Genomic DNA, 21,850 nt, shown 5'->3' on the forward strand with positions numbered 1-21,850 from the left:
CGAACACATCAAAATAACGGGTTTTTGACCCTTTTAGGTTAGAATATCTCGAAAACTGAGGGTGATGGAATTTTTCTGAGGTCAGATTCGGATTCAACGCAGCAAAAACCTTCGGGTATAGTAGGTCTGGTCTCTGGTTCTGAGAATTGTTGGCCTGTGTAATGTTACTTAACCCTTTAATGAGAATAGCATTATGAAAATGTTTGAAATGTAAATAAAATGATGAATTTAAACATAATTTAACTTTTTGTAGAATAAAATGAAAGTCTTAAATTGACTATCGTGAACTTAGATATATACTCCTTTCTTATTTCCCAGAGCCTTACGTACTGAGATCGAGACTGGTCTTGATCATTTTATTGAACTCTCGTTATATCCTTTACGATCATTGCTTCGAACACTTTCATACAAAAAGAAATTGAAAAGCATTAGTTTTTTTATTGACTTTTGATTGCAAGATTTCTATTTCAGGTGAATCCAACCCGATGCGGAAAATGCTATTACTTAAATTATATATTTCTTTGAAGTTGTTAAAATTTAATCGACTTTGAAATATAAAGATCTGCTTTGTACTTAAGCTGATTAAAAATGCAATTATTAATAATTAAATTAATATTCTACGCAATAAGGATAAGTAATTTTCTTAATCCCAACGGGGCTGCTTATGTAAGCTCTTTTCAGAATGTGAGGAGGGTGGTCTATCATGCTAATGATTACTGGTAAAATTAGAAATTATACAAAGAAATATATGAAAAAATCTAAAAAATAAAAATCGCTTGAAAATTTTCAACTTCTTGAAAGATTTTTGTTTTCCTTATCGGACCATCCGGACTTGAGGCGGGATAGTTTTACATTAGAATTTGGTACTGAGTCTCGAAAAATTTCTAAGCAAAATATTTTTTCTAACTATTTCGTATAGAGACTTTGTCAATCTTGAACGAATCAATTTTCGCAATGAATAAAATAAATTGTTATTATTATGTCATTCATATGTTGTAATATATGTCTAATGATTTACGAAATATTTTCTGTACTAAAAAAGAGCACTTGGTCTTTTATGGCAAATAATGATCAATGCTTAATGATAATATCAAGAGTCTGGTGAATCAAAATAATAAACGGTCTACTGTTATAAGCCAATTTATTATTGTGAACGCTATAGGTCGCACACAGAACCTTCGTTAAGAGCATATACGTGAATCCCTCACGTATATCTTTATCCTCCCTTACCCACACCACGCCAATTACTATGTTCAACATCCTCGTAGGCAGTACAAGTGAAATCAAGAGAAAATGCTCCATTTCGTTTCCCCTTCAAAATAAGAAAATAATCTACTTCGTTATAGCCAATTCATTATGGTTTAATTAAAGGTATAACGTTTATCACTTGGACCCTGATTTTATTATTATTTTTTGTTTTGTTTAAAATATCGATTAACAGATTGCGATACGTGTAGAATTACAATAGTTTTGTGGCTTCTCATAAAGCTCAAACGTATGATTTTATAATTTGTAAATTTATCGTGATTGTGTAATAGTTACCATTGAATTTGGAATATTACGCGAAATTGATACATGTCCTTTCATTATTGAGAGGATTAGCTAAATATTGCCTATATAGGGTGCGCCATCTAGACAGGACCTATTGCAATGTTGAATAAGTCCGCCATTTTTCAGCCGATTTTGGAAAATGAACAAGATTTATTTAAGGTATACAAATGCCATTTATTGATAATTCACTCAGAATACAATATCGATCAAATGACCGCCTCCTTTAGAGACACAAAAAGCGGCCTTTTTTTTTAGCATTTTGCATTGTATTTGACAACATTTGTGGCGCAATAGCAGCAATTTCCGCTGTGATATTAGCTTTTAGTTCTTCAATAGTCTTCGGTTTGCTGGAAAACACCTTACTCTTCTAGTAGCTCTACAGAAAAAAAGTCCGGTGCCGTCAAATCCGGCGAACGAGGAGGCCAGTCCAAATCACAGTTTTCACAATTGAACGATTGTTTTCAATGTACAGCGCTACAATTACAGCCCGTTTTTTGGCGTAAATCGATCCACGTCCAAAATGGCGTAGACTGGCGTTTCAGAATCTGGCTGATTTGTTAAAATCGGCTGAAAAATGGCAGAGTTATTCAACATTGAAATAGGTCCTGTCTAGATGGCGCACCCTGTAGTCCAGTTTAATTTTGCTTATATTTTACTGATACTAAAAGAGCATATGCAATAAAGGCAAAACAACCACAGTTTTAGAATGAATTAAATTATTAAGTGCATCCAAAGCCAAATAGCTTAACCCGTAACATACAGATTCCAATTCATATGGACTCCACTTTTGGTTGTAATACAAATTAAGCAAAAATCGCTCGATATCTATTCCACTCCGTTCAACAACTTCTATTTTTTTTTATCTATGATGAGATTATTTTTTATAAAATAAAATTTGATTTCTGCAGGTCTTATTACGAATTTCACGAACTTTTTCAGAAAGAGCAGCTTATGGGATTTCATTATCAATGACACAATTTCTCCTTTAATGCTGAAACAACAAACTAAGTTTACCTTTCCTTCACAACCATCATGCTGAGAAAAAATTTAATTTCAGCGGATAATCCAATTATTACTAAAATAACTTGCTAAATCTGAATTAGTGAAATTGAACTAATTAGCAGTCAAATTTTAATAATTGTAAAAGCAAGGATTCAGTAACTCATGATTGGTAAAAAATAACTAATTGAATTGGTTACTTTCGTCCAACCAATTCAATTAGTCAAACGCTCGACGTGGCGCGTCACCGGTCGCCATGGCGGACGGTGGCGAAACTTTTAATGCGTTAGTCAAAAATCTGCCAATTGCTTAGTCAAAATTGACTAATTGATTAGTCAAAAAATGAGACGCTTTCGGAGAGACGTGCATGTCCGTAAAGCAAACATTTATTTCTAAGACATTACTTTGAATCGTTTTTTAAATTGCATGATAAAATTTATTTTTAATACGTGGAACTTATTGCAGCGAAGAAAAGAACTATTAAGTAAATAACAAAACTACAAACTAGAGACCCTTTTTTAAAAGTAAAAATCCCTTATTTCACCTAAAATTGAGCTGGTGAACCACTGTAATCCCTGTTCCAATATAAAAAACTGAAGCGAGTTTCTCACATATATTTATTATAAACTCACTATTTTCTGTGTCAACGACTTGACAGTGGTTATGCTGAGAAATTCACTAACGAATTGGTAATTCTCAGAAATGAATAATAAAAATTAGTCATTTTTTTAACTAATTCAATTGACAAGGTACAAACAGTGACCTGTTGACTAATTCATTAGTAAAAACCTTGAAAGTAACTCATTTTTCAGTAAAAATGGAATAAAACTGATTGAATTAGTTGAATTTTAACTAATTCAGATTTAGCGAGAAAATTGTGAGAATTTACAAATCAGAAATAGTTATACGTATTATAAAAAAATAGATGCAGTATATATGACATGATTTGATGATCCACTTCATTCTATCTATTAACCATTGATAAACCCTCGAAAACATTAATTTTCCGTTGCCTTTTAGTATCGTTCTATTAGCGTCACGTGGCCTTTCCCTGATTTCCTTCTTCCATACTCGCCACTGAACCGAAAATAAGGTTAGAAAATGAGGCAATTCCAAAGAAAAAAGTTCGTGACGTCAAGTTATAGAGACCCATTTTCAATACATGCGCACCCAATCATTCATCATCGATCCTGGTCTAGTAGCCCGGAAAGAGAAAAAGAGAAGAAAAAAGAATAAAGAAAAGAGTGCCGAAACTCAAGTCAAATGACACTCCCCACCTAGAACTCTTAATAATTACATTCTTTTATTCTGTTCCGGCGACGTGATTAGATGGCCCAACAAAAGTAGACATCAACATCTTTCTTCGCTCAATCAGCAAAATAGACGATTATAAAATGGTGAGTGCAACAAAAAGAAAATCAGCAAGGCATCCGTGTACCCACACAATGTATATTCCATAACGTCACGTGAATATGGACACTTAAAAATTGCACTTTTTTGTATACTGTACTTGTATACCACATATTGTAACGTAAATGTACGCCGCGCTATTCAAAACTGGATGTGTGCTACATATCGTTGACTTTTCGATGTCAGTATTCTCCTGTGTATCTAACAAGTATAAATACATTGTTTGGTCGATTCTGAGTGATTCACTGATTATTTATTATTTATGATACATGACGTATAGTCTATAATACACGATCTCGCGTATTTTCTATTCAAACTTTCGCCTAAAAAGTCAAAGCAACCTTTGTGCTATAGTCGGCATTATGATTTTTTTTGTATCGGCCCGTTTCTTTTCAATACTCTTTAGAATGGAAATTGAAGATCCTATTTTCCTCTCACTTCACATAAGCCTAATATTTTGAGTCACGATATTTTGACATTTTGCAAAATGGCAAAAATCACAAAACCACTGTTTACTGAACGTTAATTAAAACAGAATTTGTTAACCGTACCATATCTGGGACGACAAAGTTTTAATGGAGATTCTGATAGAATTTCTCGCGAAAGAAACGAATCTGAAATTTCAAATCGATGTGCAAGTTTTCGGAATAATGATTTTTTCATCTTAATTTTATTAATTTTTTCTATATAAAACCAATTTTTAGTGCGAGAGGAACTGTGACAGAATGATAACTAATCCCTGCAGGGTAGCTGGAAAGGAAAGTAGATTTCCCAGCGGAAATATTATATATGAAACTTCACATTATGTATAAACTATATATAATTTTTTCACCTGGGTTAGCACAATTGGGTTTGGGTTACAGTAAAATAGGAAAAGGATGTAAAAAATTATCAACATATCTGGAGAGAGGAAAAAGTTATCACTGATCGCTTCAAGGGGTGGTATTTGGAAAGAAAGAGTCCAAGAGTGGTGTGATAGACGGGAATACGAAATTAAAATTTTTAAATATGATCAAAATATCGATTTTAAAGTTTCATATTCTTTCTTCTCCTCAAAAAAAAATTTTTATCAGAATCCGCACTAAAAATTTGTCATCCCGGATATCGTATTTTCCCCATAAAAGTTAAATAGCTCTAAAATACATCTCTAAATCAGCTGTGTAGGTTCCAAAAAATCTGTAGATATACGTCCATGATTTTTTTTGCACTCACGTTTGAAATTTTACTTATGCTTGTAAAATCTTATATTCATTCTTAAATTATGCACTTTGATTTGTGCAAAAAATAGCTTATATGTAGCAATTTATAGGTTCCCAAATTAACCACCTCTGTGACAAGAAAAGTAAAAAAGTACTTGTAACTTTTGATTTCATTTAGTTTTTGGCACAGATCGGTCTCTTCCTTCGATAATTCGATCATTAAATCACTTTACCTTCCTTTATAAGAAAGACTCGGGTTTTCAATTTTTAAAATCAGAAAATATAAAAAAATTAGGATTGATCATTGTTCCTTCAGTGAGAGCAAACGGTCTAATCTGATAATGAGTAGTTCTCAGTGTTGTAAATGCACGCATAACGATGTTGTGTTCGTCATCGTGAGTTTCAATTTTCTCGTTTAGTTTATTTTTAGAAATATAAAAATTATCGGCGTTATTATTGTAAATCTTTATGTATATGTTTTCTTCAGAATAGAGCAGCAAGTATGAAAACCTGAATATCAAATATGCTCTTATGAGGGCTTTCCATTTTTTATTTTTCTATTAGTAGAAATTTTCGAACTGGGATTTTAGTACAAAGATAAAGGACTGATAGGCTTCTTCCAGACTTATAAATATGAATGCCACTCTGATGATTCTAGTTTTATTTCTTATAAATTGATTAAACTCAACATTTTTCCACCCCAAAGAATATCAAAGTCTCGCCAACTCTCTCGCACGCTGACTTGCTTCGTGATTTGCGACTTTTTCTTTTCATTCTCTCACACATTCTCTTTACCTCTCTCGCACAAATTCATCATTTTATTCAATTCATTCAACGTCACCTCTAATTCTCTTAGGCACAGAATCACCACATTGGAATTTATATACACGCCTATTATGTATGCGTACCAAAGCCTCCGGCCTTTCCTTGGTTTCATCAGCCATTCATTCATTACGTTCTTTATCGTATGATGCATATAATTCACGCATTCTTATCAGCTTTATCGTAATATACTGCAATCGCCACTAATTTTGCATTGTGTGAGGGTTCCGAAAATGCGTTAAAATTGTTCATCCAAGGACGCTTTATCAGCCGACCTCCAGGTTCAAGGTGCATTGAACAGACAAGGATTGGGGTAGACAAATACAGTAGAATTGCTTCTGAACAGCAGAAATTGAATAGAAATTTTTAATATTTACGACTAATTTTGTAACTTTAAGAAAGCAGAGTTGAAAAGCATTTCCCAGACAGGAATTGAACTTTTTAAAAGATTCCATCATTTTACGTATTTCGCAGAATGACCAGAAGCGAAAGGGAAGATGATATGGGTTTCGTTATCAGTCTATTTCCTGTCATTCATTCGCGTTTCTATGAGATGGAGAAATGGGAACACGACGAATCGAGTCTGTCAAAAGAGAGTGCGAGAGAGAAGGAAAATGTTGCGATAGAATGAAGACGTTGACACGGGACTCGATGAATGCACGTTGTTGACTGGGTTTGCATACATCGGATATCAACGACAACCCGAGTCGAAATAGAAAAGTAGGTCTTCCGCGACAGGATACTACAGCTAGCGATTTTTAATGTTGATTCAAACTTTATTTTTCATACTTCAAAATAATCAGATATTTTAGCACGCTTTCAAAGTTGGTTCTATTTGTCTACTATCTCACTTAAGACCCTCTATCTGTCCAATTTCCTATTCAGATATAATTCGCCACCCTTTTTATGTAACTCTTTTAAATTTTCCTTGAGAAATGCAATAATATTTAAATTTATTGTTAAAAAACGGTGTACGTCGGATTTGATACTTACTCAGGCCAAGTATTAACTTTTGTGTAAATATAAACAAATAAAAATGCCGTTAATCATTATTGACATTATTTTTTGATATTCAACACCTCTTGCTCTGAAAATAATTAAAATAATTATAAGCATCTGACATACATTCTGAATAATAGCGACAGCCAGACTGAAAAAAGTAATGATTCCATAAATAGAAGCGCTCGATTAAAACCAATATAGAAGCTATACAAGAGTGCCCTAAAACGAATAACACACTAGGATGGTTCAGAAAATCGATTTTGATTTTTTTTTGAGTGCGGCATTTTTTTTGGTCCAAAAAAATTATCCTGAAAATGAGACGTCATGCAGTTGTGGTAATCTAAAATTACTATTCATAATAGGCCATATCATGAATCAAAGAATTGATTCGTGAATTCGAATCGGTCTGAAGACTTAGTGAATCCGCAATCTTAATAAGCCATTTCCAAAAGCGATCGATTCAGGGCTATCTCAAATTTAATGTTTTATTTATTTATTACCGATCGTTTACACGGGCATGCCTTATATTGGTTTAAAATGGAAATACATAACAGAATCTGACCATGTGTTTCTTTTTTCCTGAGCAGTCTATATTTTTTATTATCACAATTAAGTTATTTCAAAAATAATTACACACTACATTTTTTTATTGCAATCAGTTCTTGTTCAAAAAATGAATCTCGTTATGCAAAAACCACAACAATTCAGAACTTATTTATAAAATTATTATGATAATAATAAAAAGCACACAGGGCCAAGGGAGTCATATTTTTCATAAGGAAATGACGCAATTAGGAATTGGTATATAGCTTTTCTTACAATTGTCAATTTGAATTTTTAGCACAATTATCCATGCCATATTGAGTGAAATTAAAATAATTCTAGAAAATATTGCTGAAATGGCCAACTTTGTGCCTTTATTTATATATTATTTTAAAGAGATGGAAAAAACAGTCACTGATGTCTTCATTACTAAATTTGAGAAATAATTTATATTTTACTATCTTTTACAAATATATTTTTTCAGTAAAGTTTTAATAAAAAATTACTTATAATTAGTCGAAATGTTGCAAAAACTTTATTAGTGAAATTCTTATTACTCATGCAGATTTAAAGAGATGGAGAACGATATCATTTTCAGGATATAATTTTTTTCTTTTCAATAAAAAAGGTTTCGTATGCGTTTAAAAAAATCGGAAATTGATTTCTGAATAGGCTTAGCCCACCATATAACACACAAATAAATAAAAATATGATTTACTTTTTCGTATTGCTTTATCTTTTTCCTTTTTCCCACATGTCCATCTGTCTGAAACAAATGCATATCCATACGCCTTCGATGGAATGAGCTCAGAAATATAACCCAATGTATGTGTGTCAAGAATGTGCTGTGTTGTATAATTTGTATATTACATGAAGTGTATAATGTGTATGCGTGTCTGTAACAACTGCATTTTTGGTTTTATTTTTTGCGACTGTTATACATCTATATATGTTAAATCGGGTTTCACTCGGTGTTCAGCTTGCATTCTTTATGTTTATATATTTTGTAAATATATATTCCGAAACTAATGTTCAAATTGAGAATTCCAATGTTTTGGTTGAAATGTAATTTGTAATTTTACAGGTACATTTCCGAAGCATTTATAGATCAAAAAGAAACAGGTTTGATTAAATATGGTTTTTCGAATTTAATATTAATCATATATTACACATGCGTTTTGCCAAATTATAAGGATAAGAAAGAAGGATTCCTTAGGAATTAACGGAAATTAAAAGAATTTCATACGCTAAAGTAATTTACTTCTAAAAGTGTTTTTTTCTAAAAAGCTTTTGAAATTTGAATGCGCTCGGATATGAAAGTATTTTAAGTGTGAAAGGTTTGAAGTATGAACTCTACCCACATTTCCGCATTTGAATCGGAAGAACTTGCAAACATTAAAGAAAAAAGTTTTCAATCCTCAAACCAATTTTGATTTTTTGTTTTGAGATTTATTTTTAAAAAAGCAGTCTTTCCTAAAAAAACTGCAATAAACAGGGAAGAAAATTCGCTTTAGGTTAGCGGCAGAGTAAAATTACTTGAAGTTGAACAGTACGTCATTTTTTTCAACGTGTACAAAGGGTCACGAACTTGAGAAAGAAACTGCGTATCCGAACAGCCAAGTTCATGCTCGCTTCCGACATATGCCAAGTTCCGAACTCTTGTTTCTTTCCCCCAAGCACTACACTTCTTCATCATATAAAATCTGAAACTCTTTTGTTGTTAAAAGAAGGTGGTACATAAATGGTAAAAACTCTGAATTCATTCGTTAATGTATTACATTTAATAGCGCAAATTTTATTGCTCATAAAAAAAATGAAAGAAAAGAGGTTGGGAAGTGATAATTAACGTGGCCGCGGTTACGCTGGTTACATTCCAAGAGAACATTTTTCACGAAGTTAAGACCTTTAGAATGTTCCAGAGGTTAAATTAAGGGCCCTGGTTAAAGAACAGCTTATAACTTTCTGGCGCTCATAGTGGAGAGACCCTTGACCGCTTGAATGTAATCGGTGTTCAGCACCCCCCCCCCCCTTCACCCTCTTGGTGCCAGAAAGTTATAATCGGTTGTTTTACCCGAGCCCTTAATTATTCTAAGTTCACTGGAACCTGGATTGAATTACACTTTCGGGAACTGCTTGCAGTTGCCTTGTTACTATTGCCAAAGCTTCCAAACGTAAACAGGGATGGCCGCATTAACAAATTCTGTTGGATTTAAATGCATAACGCAACCTGATAAAACTAACGGACGTGGAGTGCGGCTATCCTAATGTTTGTCACGCTTGACTGAACACATCCTGCCCTCTCGGCCTCGCGGCTCTCTCATCAGGAATCCTCCGCGGCATCAATCCTCGGAATATAGTAAATCTGAGACAACTAATTCGAGGTTCCAGTTTAAAAGAGAGTGAGCATTCCTTATGATATTAGAAATAAATAATAAAATTTTGAAGAAATTTAAACAAATATTATCTGGAAAGTTCAATATTCTCAAAAATGACAAGTTCTATTGATGAAGAACAATATTCAATCTTTATTATTTATATCGTTTATTGTATTCTGAAATTAGATATTTCAGATTGTGTAATATGTGTGTGTGTGTGTGTGTGTGTGTATTACAGACTCTTGATATACGAGACCAGTCTCTACTTCAGCGGCACAATTCAAAAGGTATCTGCGATTTAAAAAAAAATCTACATTTTTTAAGTCCGACAGTTCCCAAGGGGAACGATTAATTTAAAGAAAGTTCTTTATGAAACATTAGGGAAATTCCACATTCAAGTGGTGATAAGCGACGAACGAATCCAACGGCCCATTCCGACTAATGGAAAGCGAAAACCATTTCAGATAACGTCAGTTTTGAATCATCTATGTCAAATCTCAACACTTACCTTTCGATCAAGCTTTTTTTATAAAATAAAATGGTTTATTTATTAAATAAATAAATTGTTTAAACTGGTGATTTAAAAACAAAAGCTAAAGTATAAAATTAAAAATCAATTATTCAAAAGAGATGACGAGGAGAGAGGTTAACGTCACTCTCCTCATTTTAGATTATAGTTGTGAAAACGACACAAAACCTAAAGTATTAGCCTGATACACTCAAAATATTGAGAATTTTGCACAAATTGTTGCAAAAACATAAAATTTTGTGTTGTTGTTTTGTTTACAAAAGCTGTCTTTTTTAACTAATGGAGATATTCAGAACTTATTTCCCCATTCTTTAAAGAGATTTCATACTACTTAGAAATCGTTAGGTAAATTAGAAACAAAATTTTAAAATTCACAAAATAGCGGCGATTTTTAAAAAAGTAAAAAAATGTCTTTTTCTAAAAAAATTAGTATTATGCAAAAAAAGTTTATGCTGCAAAAGTGTTCCTCTTTAAATGCTCTACAAAAAGTTTATGCACTACTCTGCTTAGTATTTTGTTAAAATGATTTATTATTTGGATATATCATTTTATGCTAAAAATGAAGGAACGTGTATTTTACAGTTTGACAATAACAATATTGTTTTATTTTTTACAATAATTTGTCAATTTTACCTGGGACTTCTAATAAATGGACCGAATTTTTTTAAAACGCAGTTTTTTCCAAAGGAGCGCATGCGTTCGGAATTTAATTTTTTTATCCAAATCTCAAAATCACCACTTTTAAACACTTTCGTTTTTGCCAAGAAATACATGGCAATATTTACAAAATATCTTCTAGGTTTCCTCCTTGGAAAATAACTACTTTAAATGTAATCTTTTGTTTGAAACATCGATTTTTCTCAATTTTTAGGAAAAAACGAAAGTTACCAAAAATATTCAGGAAAAGTGTACACATCTAGAACTGTTCCACAAAAAATACCTCTTGCTCTTTTGTGATAGTTTGCATCTTTTACGAGCAAAAATAAAGAATTATATTTAAAAAGAAAAAAAATGTCAGACCTCAAAATGCTTAAGCCAGAATAAAAGTAATATGGTACATTTTTTATATTAGTGGAGATTATAACAATGCATAAACATTCATCTGGAAACTTTTCTATATATAGTAGTATACATATTAATATCCATTTCTAAAAATAAGGTTTAAAAGCAGGGTTTTTTAGAAATCTAATTTCATGAATTTTTGAAAAACAGCCGCCATTTAAAAGTGCAACTTTTTTGCATTTTTTCGAACGCACTTCAAAGTGCAGGAGTTCCTATGCAGAATGCAAAAGAAAAATCCCAAATGCGTACGCTCATTCGGAAAATACTGCATTTTAAAATATATATCTGTCCATTTTTCAGAATTCGCAGGAATGATTGAAAAAAATTCTTCAAAAATTGTATAGTCAAACTGTGTAATACGTATCCCTTGTTTTTTGCCCCAGAATTTTATATCCAAACAACAAATCGTTCTAGTACCACAACCTATTTTTCCTGATTTAAAATGAAAATTTTATAATTTCAACCTTTTTGCAAATTATTCGGCTAATTTTGTAAGATTGTAAATCTATCTTTAGAATTCAAAAAATAAATATTAAATATTCTAATTAGGTGAAAAAGACAGCTTTAAAGACAAATTCCGTAGTGTTTATGAAAAAATATTGTTAAATATTTTCGCACCCGTTTCAAACAAGTTTATAAATTCCAAAAGGAACCTTCAAATTTCATGCTCTAGTAAATATTTGAGAAATATTCAGGATTACCTTTTGCACTATGTTATATACAACAACAGAAACACTTTCGTACAAGTTGTTCAAAACAGAAAATAAAATTAACGTAGCAGCTTAAGTATACAGGGGAATTAATTTCGAAAATTCGTATTTTTATAAATTACAATTCATAGACAAGTATATGAGATACATGACACTAAGAAATTACAAAATCTTGACCATAAAAGCTTTAATAGCTACTCTTTTTATAAACTGCCAGCGTTATATACATGATATAATTATAGAAATGAACAATTTTCTGCGCTGACGTCGAAGTTTTTTCCGTTTAACGCAAGCGCGTCACACGTAATGCAATATCAATATCGATAGCTCATATTGTATCACGTGCCGCAAATGATCGGGTGGAAATACCTGAGCAAATTGTTGCACAAAAATTCGAAAAATAGTAAAAAAGATATTTTTATTTCTTATCTTTTAATTTTTTAAACTATTTATAGGTATAATCCTAGAATTAAATTAGACTTCTATCCTTCACAGGTTATTGAAAAACAAATATAAAGTTCAAAACTAGGTTTCGTTGAAAATCTAAAAATTATTGAACCCTGTATACGAGCACCAAATTGACACTAGCCTTTCATTTGTTATATAGAATTATATAACCGTTATGTGTCATTTCGTTAATTTTATGAAACTGTACATAATATGGCGAGGATCCGATTATAGTGACAAAAATGCTCAAAAAGCGAGTCCGAGACTTGATAAAACATTAAACAAATAATAGGAAAGAAGATGCAGCCCACCAGAACTCTCAACGAGCTGCGATCGAAACCGTGAGCCAAAATGCATGTTCACCCCGTAAAATGTAGACCTCCCAAGTAATTTTGCCTTTGTTGCTTTTCGTAGCCTTGCCGCTCGGTGTTGCTTTCGCATGGATTTTTCTCGTCAGCTTTCAGCATCAATCCTTTGCCTCGGTAAAGCTTCAGTAGATTCTGTTGAAAAATTGCTCGAAACCACTCCCACTATATTATAAGCCTAAAGTTATACAAAACAATATATTTTATGCTGGAAAGATATTGTACTCATTTGACTCAGTTCATTGTTACTGTAAATTTGATAATATAAACATTAGAAATAATATTTTAACTTTTAAAGAATCAATGTTAATTAGTACAATATTTTGTGAATTATACGATTCTTTATTATACCTTCACAATTTATAGAAATATCAGTGTAAAAATCTTTAAATTTTTTAACTAGCAACTGATAAGAAAGTGTAAAAAGGATAAAGAGTCTTTTAGTGGCATTTTTTAAACTATTAGGAACAATTCGTTTCTTTAGCATGATAGAGCACTAGAAAATAACTAACATTTTCTTGTGATGCACATTTCAGAAAAATTCTTGCCAAAGTCTGCCAAGCAATTTTCAATTTTTCAATTTTTTCACTCATTTTACTTTGAATAGGATTTAAATAATTTGCTTAACTACAATTTTTGAATACTTAACTCTATTATTGAAACAAAAATCTTTAATTCTCATATATCCTAAGGTGCTATTTGCTTGGCAATCTTTTGATTTAAATACTAATGAAAAATTAGTTTAAAGATTTTTACTGAAATGAAGGAAGTTTTCATGATTTTATAATGGCATGTTCAAAAAATAAAATAATAAACATACTTCCAAAAGAAAACACATTTTATTTATTTTCTTCGGCAACAATAGAAGACTCACTGAGAAAGAAAAAATAGTCAATAGCCAAGTAAAATATTATTTTAGGATACCCCAACACCAGTTAATCTTTGTGATATCATTTACTAAACAGTTGTTTTTGCTCGCAGGAATATTCAGTTCAACTTACATTTCGAGAACAGTGGTTAGATGAAAGACTTAAATTCAATGATTTTGGAGGTGAATATCTTTAAAACTATCTACCTGGATCTCGAAAAAATATTTGTAGTTTTACTAAAATAATCTTTTATGAAATCACAGGAAGACTCAAATATCTTACTTTGACGGAAGCAAACAAAATTTGGATGCCTGATCTGTTCTTTTCCAACGAAAAGGAAGGTCATTTGCACAATATCATTATGCCAAACGTATACATAAGAATTTTCCCTGAAGGATCGGTTCTTTACAGTATAAGGTAACTTTTTTATTTCGCAACAAAATCTCAATCTATGACATAACATTTTATTAATACTTTCGTGCTTTCAGAATTTCACTCACATTATCATGTCCAATGAATTTAAAATTGTATCCACTTGATAGGCAAATCTGTTCGCTTCGCATGGCGAGTTGTAAGTTTAATCATTTAATCTAACTTCACAGTTTCTCTAAAGAATTCTCTCTATGCTACACATTTTTTAAATTTATATTATAGATGGATGGACGACTGACGATTTAGTTTTTCTATGGAAAGAAGGTGATCCTGTTCAGGTCGTCAAAAATCTACACCTACCTAGGTTTACTTTGGAAAAATTTCTAACGGATTACTGCAATAGTAAAACAAATACTGGTAAGAATATTTGGACTTCAGTACAATTTGCTTTTAAATTTCAACAATTGAGTTGTTGGATGCAATAACAGCCTACTAGCATTTTCAGAAGCCATTTGTTTTTCATTTGTACTTCATGATGTTAGGTGTGAAATAAGTGAAAAACAAGTGACTTTTAAAAATACAAGTAGACTGATAGGCTGTTATTGCGCCCAAATGCTATACTGTTTTACAATTATAAATACCATGAGATGTGCTTATGTACAATTTGTCTGATCCTGATTTAATAGTATTTCCTAATCAAATGTTCCTCTTTTAGGCGAATACAGTTGTTTAAAAGTTGACTTATACTTTAAACGAGAGTTCAGTTACTATCTTATTCAAATTTATATTCCCTGCTGTATGTTAGTCATCGTCTCCTGGGTGTCGTTTTGGCTCGATCAAAGTGCTGTGCCGGCAAGAGTGTCACTTGGTAAGATAATCAAGCAAGCTTATAAAGACATAAAACACAAAGAAAACTCATAAAAGTGTTTCAGTTGTTATATTTTACACTGCCCAATTCAACAGAATAATATACACATTTTGATTCTTATATTTCCATAATTACTGTACTCAATATAGTTATAAAACATCCGCAGTTTATTCGGGGGTTAATTATCTGGTTCAAAGGTATGTTAAATAAGGATGCATCTACCTTGATAAGTTTTCTGTAGTGTTTTGTATGCTGAAACCTCTTTTATTTTTTTTCATTAGTACACAGCTCAATTTTGAATTTTCTGCCCAGGAGTGACCACTCTGCTGACAATGGCAACACAGACATCTGGAATTAACGCTTCACTCCCACCGGTATCGTACACAAAGGCAATTGACATTTGGACAGGTGTATGTCTAACTTTTGTGTTTGGGGCTCTATTAGAGTTTGCATTAGTCAACTATGCTTCTCGCAGTGATATGCACCGCGAGAATATGAAAAAACAATATAGAGAAATGGAACATTCTGCTTCAGTGGATCCTTCCACTGAACTCCTAGAGGCAGATGGACCTACCAACTTTGCCATGGTCAGCCTTGATCTTGTAAATTTTCTCTGAGTATACCTTATCCATTTTTATCTATAACAAAAAAGCACAGTTGAAACCTCGAATTCCATGAATGAATTAAAAATAACATTTCATTCAACAGATGCACAGAATTTTAAAATAATTAATAAAACTATTATAGAACATGGAACGATTGTAGAACATTTAGTAGAATTTGGATCAGCAAGCGGGGTCTTTCGACTATGTTTTTTAATACTTATTATAATAAAATAGTAGTTATCATTAGCATGATTCTCAAGATGTTTTAGATGAAAATTCATGTAAATCTGTGTTGGGTAGTATTTCCTAGTAAATCTTATGGATTATTGATTAAAGTAAATTCGGAAATCAATAACTTTAGTAAAACCTAATTACTTACATGAAATAGACGTTCATATTAAGCAAACCTAGAAGTACAAAGGGATTCTTTAAATTGATGAGAGTAATCAGAAAAGTAAACTTTGTATCTCCCTAAGATGTAAAAACTTCTTTTTGCACTTAGACCTTTAAAAAAATCTCCCTCGAGATATCTGTGACTACCAGATTTCAAAAATTATACCTTTTGATCCGAAGAAGATTGTAATTTTGTGAAGCAAACACGAACGTTACACATAATTAGACTTTATAAACTGAAAACAAGTAAGATAACAGCAAGGATTTACACTGATTAGCAGTGAAATTTCACTGACGGGAAGTGACATTTCCTCTGAAAGTGAATTTTAAGTTTGACGGATTAAGTTCAGCGGAAAGTTGCCCGCTCGTCAGTGATATATCACTCTATAATAAACCAAAATCCTTACTGATATCATTTGCTGACCCATTTATGTATATGTGAATTTAGTCTTTTTTTAAATCTGCCTGACACTGTTCAAGATGTGAATTATAACAAAGGAAATACTATGATTTAGTAAAATTCTTAATTAACTAACAAATTTGTTAAGTTATATGTAGTCAATAATTGAAACAAAAATTTGGAACGTCCTTTTTTGAATTTTTTAAGATCATCTATCTAAAACATCCTGTATATTTTACTCTCTAATATCTGGATCACTTAAATTTTACTCAGAGTGAAATTGCATTAACTTTCAATAGAATTGATAAGGATGATTATTTCACAATTCACAAAATATTTGTTATTGTAACATTTCTGTTAAATATATTACCTTTTTTATTATTAGTATAAAATTAAAATATGTTACTGGCAAGAAAATCTACGGTACTGTCACTATTCCGTTTTAATTAAATTTTCTAAATTTCTAGAGTTATAAAAAATAATTGCCACATGTTTTCTCATTTTTGTAGCGGTGCAAATTTAATAGTAAAAACTAACTCTCAAGGTTGGAATTCTGATGCGGAATGCTATATTAAATTTTTCATTTTGAGTTTTGTAATTCTGACCTCAGATTTAAACTCAGCGACATCAACACCCCTTTAAAACAATCTTATTTTAAATTAATTTTAATTCAATCTGACATGTGACAATCATCCCTTAATGGCGAGGGTGGGTTTCACGAGGTGTGGAATCAATACAATGGATAAGATTGAATATAATCAATAGTGATTTAAAGGGTAAAATGCTTTCAAGGAGTGTTTGAGGTCACATGATTTAAATCTGAGGTCAGAATTGCAAAATTAAAAATTGCGCATAAGATATAGCGTATTAGCAAAATCAGAATTGTGCCCTTAAAGGGTGTTTTCCACCTTCAAAATTGAGCCATAGCAAAATGTAAATGATTATTTTCCATAGCACTACAAATTTTGCAATGTTTTATTAAAACTGGAGAGTAACAGTTCCGAAGGTTTACTGTAAGTATTAATTCTGATATTTCACAGAAAAGTAATGGAAGTTCACTCTAACTGAAAATTCTTGAAACATTGAAGAGGGAAGGTGAATAATACTGCGTGCGGTCCATTTTTGATAAATGAGATTATTATTAGAAATTCAAGCATATACATCGACAAAATGGCTTCTTTAACATATTGATTCCCATCAATGCCCGATAAAAATTAACCCGTAAATCAGCAGTATATTGTAGGATATCCTATTTACCTGCCAAGATTTTCTAGGAAAATTCTGAAGATATCGGTAGTATATTTGCAGGATATCTCTACAAGAATAAAATGTCATATATTCTTGGAATATACATGAATAATATCTAGGAATATTTCAGGTCGTTTCTAAGATATTCGTATGTTCCACGTGTAATACTTTAATTTTGTAGATATCTTATATGGGGTGGTTGAATATCACAGAAATCTTCTAGAACATCATATGAAAATGTGCAGAATTCCTGAAAATAAAACCAAGAATCCAACGACCAAATGTGGGCAAACACCAATGAAAAAGCAAGAAAATTTTGAACAGGTGCAGACAGTAACGAAACTGCAATGCGCTCTCCTTGAGACCTGAGAATAAAAAAAAATCTAAAAATTCTCAGGTGTCAGGGAGAGAGCACTGTGGTTTCGTTGCTCTTCCTACTTGCTTACGTTTTTCTTGTCTTAATAAGTATAAGCTCCGAAACTTTGGTGATTGTTTCTCACAAATGTTTTTTTACTATCATTTGATAATAGCAGTAATAAAAAATAAGAAAGAAAATAAAAAGAGAAGGAAGGGGATTTGGTTGGCCGCCTTCTTATTTTTATTTCCGCTTTTTAACTTTTGTCTAAAAAAAGAAAGATTTTTGATCTTTTTCAGTAAATTTGTTATATTTTTTCGAATTGCAATAGAATTTGGTCGTCCGATTCTTGGTTTCATTTTCAGGTATTCTGCGCGTTAACTTGATTATTGGACGCTAAATAGGAGTTTAAATTTGATTTTAATCTAATTTACATTTCTTTGATTTTAATCATATGATTATCCCAGGTATATATAAAATTTCCTGCTTTCAAGGGTATCACACAAAATAGCCTGCAAATATATCTCAAATCTTCAATAAATATCTTGCGACATAAATGCGATATCCTGTTGCTATAAAAGCACTTTTTAGGGGGGGAAACCTTATATCGATATTAGATTGCCTGATGAAAGTTAAAAAATTCAAATTAATAATAATAATTATAACAATATATAATTGATATTCACCTACTCTTTTCAATTCATCATCTTCATCACTAAAAATTTAGAGAGTAAAGTTCAGAAAAAATGAATCACGTTGCATTAAGCTACTGCGAACGGATTGGAATCAAAGGGGTGGGTTCCTTTCAGAAGCCTCTCGTTCGGCATCCAGAAGACACGCTCTCCATGGATAAAATGCGGCAATGCGAGATACACATGCAAGAGCCGAAAAAAAACTGCTGCAGGTCGTGGCTGTCCAAGTTCCCGACAAGATCCAAGCGAATCGACGTCATTGCACGAATCCTCTTTCCTCTGGTGTTCGCCTTTTTCAATCTCGCTTACTGGTCAACGTACCTGTTCCGGGAGGAGGAGGAGGGCGATTAAGCCTCGACGAAGAAGCGCTAGGATCAAGGGATGTGGCTCGCGGCCACCTTAATCACTCGCACGCACAGAATCGCTCTAGCCCTCATCAGAAGAACTTCCACCAACACCAACAACGTCCCCAGGAAGACGAGTCGGATCAGCACTATCACTACCACCATCATCACCACCATCACCATCGACATCACCATCATCATCCAAGGCAACACCAATCCCATCAATCGCTCCTTCATTATCGAAGAGATGCAAGATCACATTCGCCTTCATCCCCCTCCGATAGTCTTCGAGGACGTTCCCCAAGGAGAAAAACATCCAGGATTCGTTCCAGCAGTCTGACATCAAAAAGATCAACACCATCACCTACGCCCACTGCCTCACCTGCACAGACGTCTTCACCCTCTCCGCCTACACTTCTCAAAGGAGAGGAACTAAATCGTTTTCAACGTCTACCATCTGAAGAAAAAGAAGATGATCGGTGTTTTTTGAGCTTTTGGCCACGTGGTAAGTTATTCCGTTGCTACGCGGATGGCAGTGCTCGAATCGACGTATGTTCAAGAATCTGCTTCCCCCTGGTGTTCGTGGTTTTCAACATCGGCTACTGGTCTGCCTATCTCTTCCCTCATGACGAGTACTCGGGCATGAATAAACAAGGGTAAGAGCCTAAGGGCAAGAGTGAGAAAATGCGATTCAACGTGTGATAGATGAAGAAAGAATGTGTGTATGATGAATGTAGAAGGTTTGGAAAATTGTGTCTTCGTAACAGGGTACATTGAAAGGTAGATTCCGTCGAAATTTTCTATCTTACTTCGCGAGACTTTTTTAAATTATAGAAGAGAAAGAGCGAGAGTCGCGACATGACTCCGCAGTTCAACGCTCAAGAAAAGTGCAATTCAGAGGCCATTTCGATTTGCTAGATACGTGATAGAAATGCGGAGAATTTGAGGAGAGAGTACGTGCTTGTTGGAAGCAGACCCTAAATTCTAGAAGGACTTCATTCCTTCTGAGAACATCTACATCCATTGTTTCTTCCTCATTTTGTCAAGAATATACGGGTCGTGACAATAAATCATATTTCGTAAACTTTTTAATATTACATCAAAACTTCAAATCGCATCTGATTCAAAGTCTGATCATTTAGAGAATGTCTAAACCTTTCTTCAAAAAGAGCACCAAATTAAGATTAATTTACCTTGATCGATAAATATTTAATCACATTAAAACTGCTCTCGTGCAATCATACTCTCTCTCTCTCCCGCAGATTGTAAAAGTGAGCCAGGGACCTTTTATATGGTGTTTTATACCGCGACAAATGTAGTCTTGATCTCTTGTCGGTACTATGATCCAAGTATTTTTTAATACTCGAGAACGTCTTGGAAAGTCGAGGCAGTGTGGGAGAAATATATAGAAAATATATATGTAACGAAGAAAATATCGACGGTAGGGCGTGAATGTCTATCATTGACCATTAGAAAAATATCTTCATCATTGGGAGACCGCGTGCCACAAGTGAAATTAAATTTTCGGGCCCTGAATAGCCACGGCCTGATCAAAAAAGCGAATAGAATTATAAATAATATATCTACGTATTGTCAAGTAATTCGTTATAATGTTATAAATATGGAAGGCCTCCGGTCCTTCGAACAGTAAGCGAATTAAAATTAAGTATCTTATAAAGGCGTCTTCACTCAGACCAGCGGAAATGCGTCCGAGATCCGATTTTGCTCACGAAGGTTAAAAATTCGAGTCCCTAAGACTTCACCGGGGGATTTTCATTCACGACGTTGACTCATTGTCAAAACATATAAATACAAGAACGCAAATCCCTCGTTGTGGACGATTATCCTCTAGGCACGCGTTTTTATAGCTCAATATCATCAGTAATCTCGTCGGACCGGAGATCTATTGTAGCAGTTTAGTACGAATCGAATTCCAAAACCAAAAATCGAATATCGTATTACAAAGCGAGAAACAAATTAAAAGGTGAAACTAGGGACTCGGCCGATATCTCGCTGAAATCAATAACACAGTATGTAGTTGGAGTGTATATATCATACCTATGTTACGTGTTTCAAAAATCCGTTAACAAATTCTTTTTTCAATTCCTTTTCGAGATACCGTGTTTCTTTATTGCTCTTAATTTTGCGAAAGCCTTCAGTCATCTTTTTATATCCAAATAATCACAATCCTGCACAGTGCACAATACAGACGCAGTGCACAATACGCCCAAAACGTAACAATAGAGATATCGTTTCTTAAAGCTCAACTTTGTATATTTTCCGTTATATAGTTATATAAATAGTTTATATGCTCTGTTATTATATTTAAGTTCGATATACAGTATTATCCGATACTGTAGGTATCCCAACTTCGCAAATTGTTTTACGTACGGCGAAATTAAAAACGTACTGCACATGTACAGAGTTGACAGATAGAAGTTTGAGGATTCGCTTAATTGTTTTTAAGTAAAAAAATAATTCTCGATTGAAAAAGAATCCTAATTGAACTCCTATCTGAGACCATCACTAGATTTTAAATAGTTACAAACACTGTACATAATTCAACACGAATCATTAAGTTTTACGAATAATCGAGAATGTGCGACGTGCAAAGGGGATCAAAAATAAACTTGAGGTTCGAAGGAAGATCAGTTTCTTAAGCAAAATTTTCTGGTTGACTTTCAAGAAAG

The 21,850-nt window shown here is 32.8% G+C and overlaps 1 protein-coding gene across 5 annotated transcripts in view; it reads left to right on the forward strand.

Moving 5' to 3' along the window:
- Positions 1-21,844, forward strand: part of LOC117179323 (glutamate-gated chloride channel) — a 102,651-nt gene extending 80,807 nt beyond the window's left edge. The window contains exons 5-11 of one of the 5 annotated variants that reach the window (XM_033370990.1): positions 13,996-14,065; positions 14,147-14,300; positions 14,372-14,454; positions 14,538-14,672; positions 14,971-15,123; positions 15,436-15,710; positions 19,029-21,844. In XM_033370990.1, coding sequence (XP_033226881.1) covers positions 13,996-14,065; positions 14,147-14,300; positions 14,372-14,454; positions 14,538-14,672; positions 14,971-15,123; positions 15,436-15,710; positions 19,029-19,820 — 1,662 coding nt within the window. In that variant the 3' untranslated portion in view covers positions 19,821-21,844. Of the gene's footprint in view, positions 1-13,995; positions 14,066-14,146; positions 14,301-14,371; positions 14,455-14,537; positions 14,673-14,970; positions 15,124-15,435; positions 15,726-18,933 lie in introns of all 5 variants that reach the window. The other 4 variants (XM_033370986.1, XM_033370988.1, XM_033370989.1 and 1 more) reach the window with 4 other exon arrangements.
- The last annotated feature ends 6 nt before the right edge of the window (positions 21,845-21,850 follow it).

This window comes from Belonocnema kinseyi, chromosome 9, assembly GCF_010883055.1.
Source record: "Belonocnema kinseyi isolate 2016_QV_RU_SX_M_011 chromosome 9, B_treatae_v1, whole genome shotgun sequence".
NCBI lineage: Eukaryota > Metazoa > Arthropoda > Insecta > Hymenoptera > Cynipidae > Belonocnema > Belonocnema kinseyi.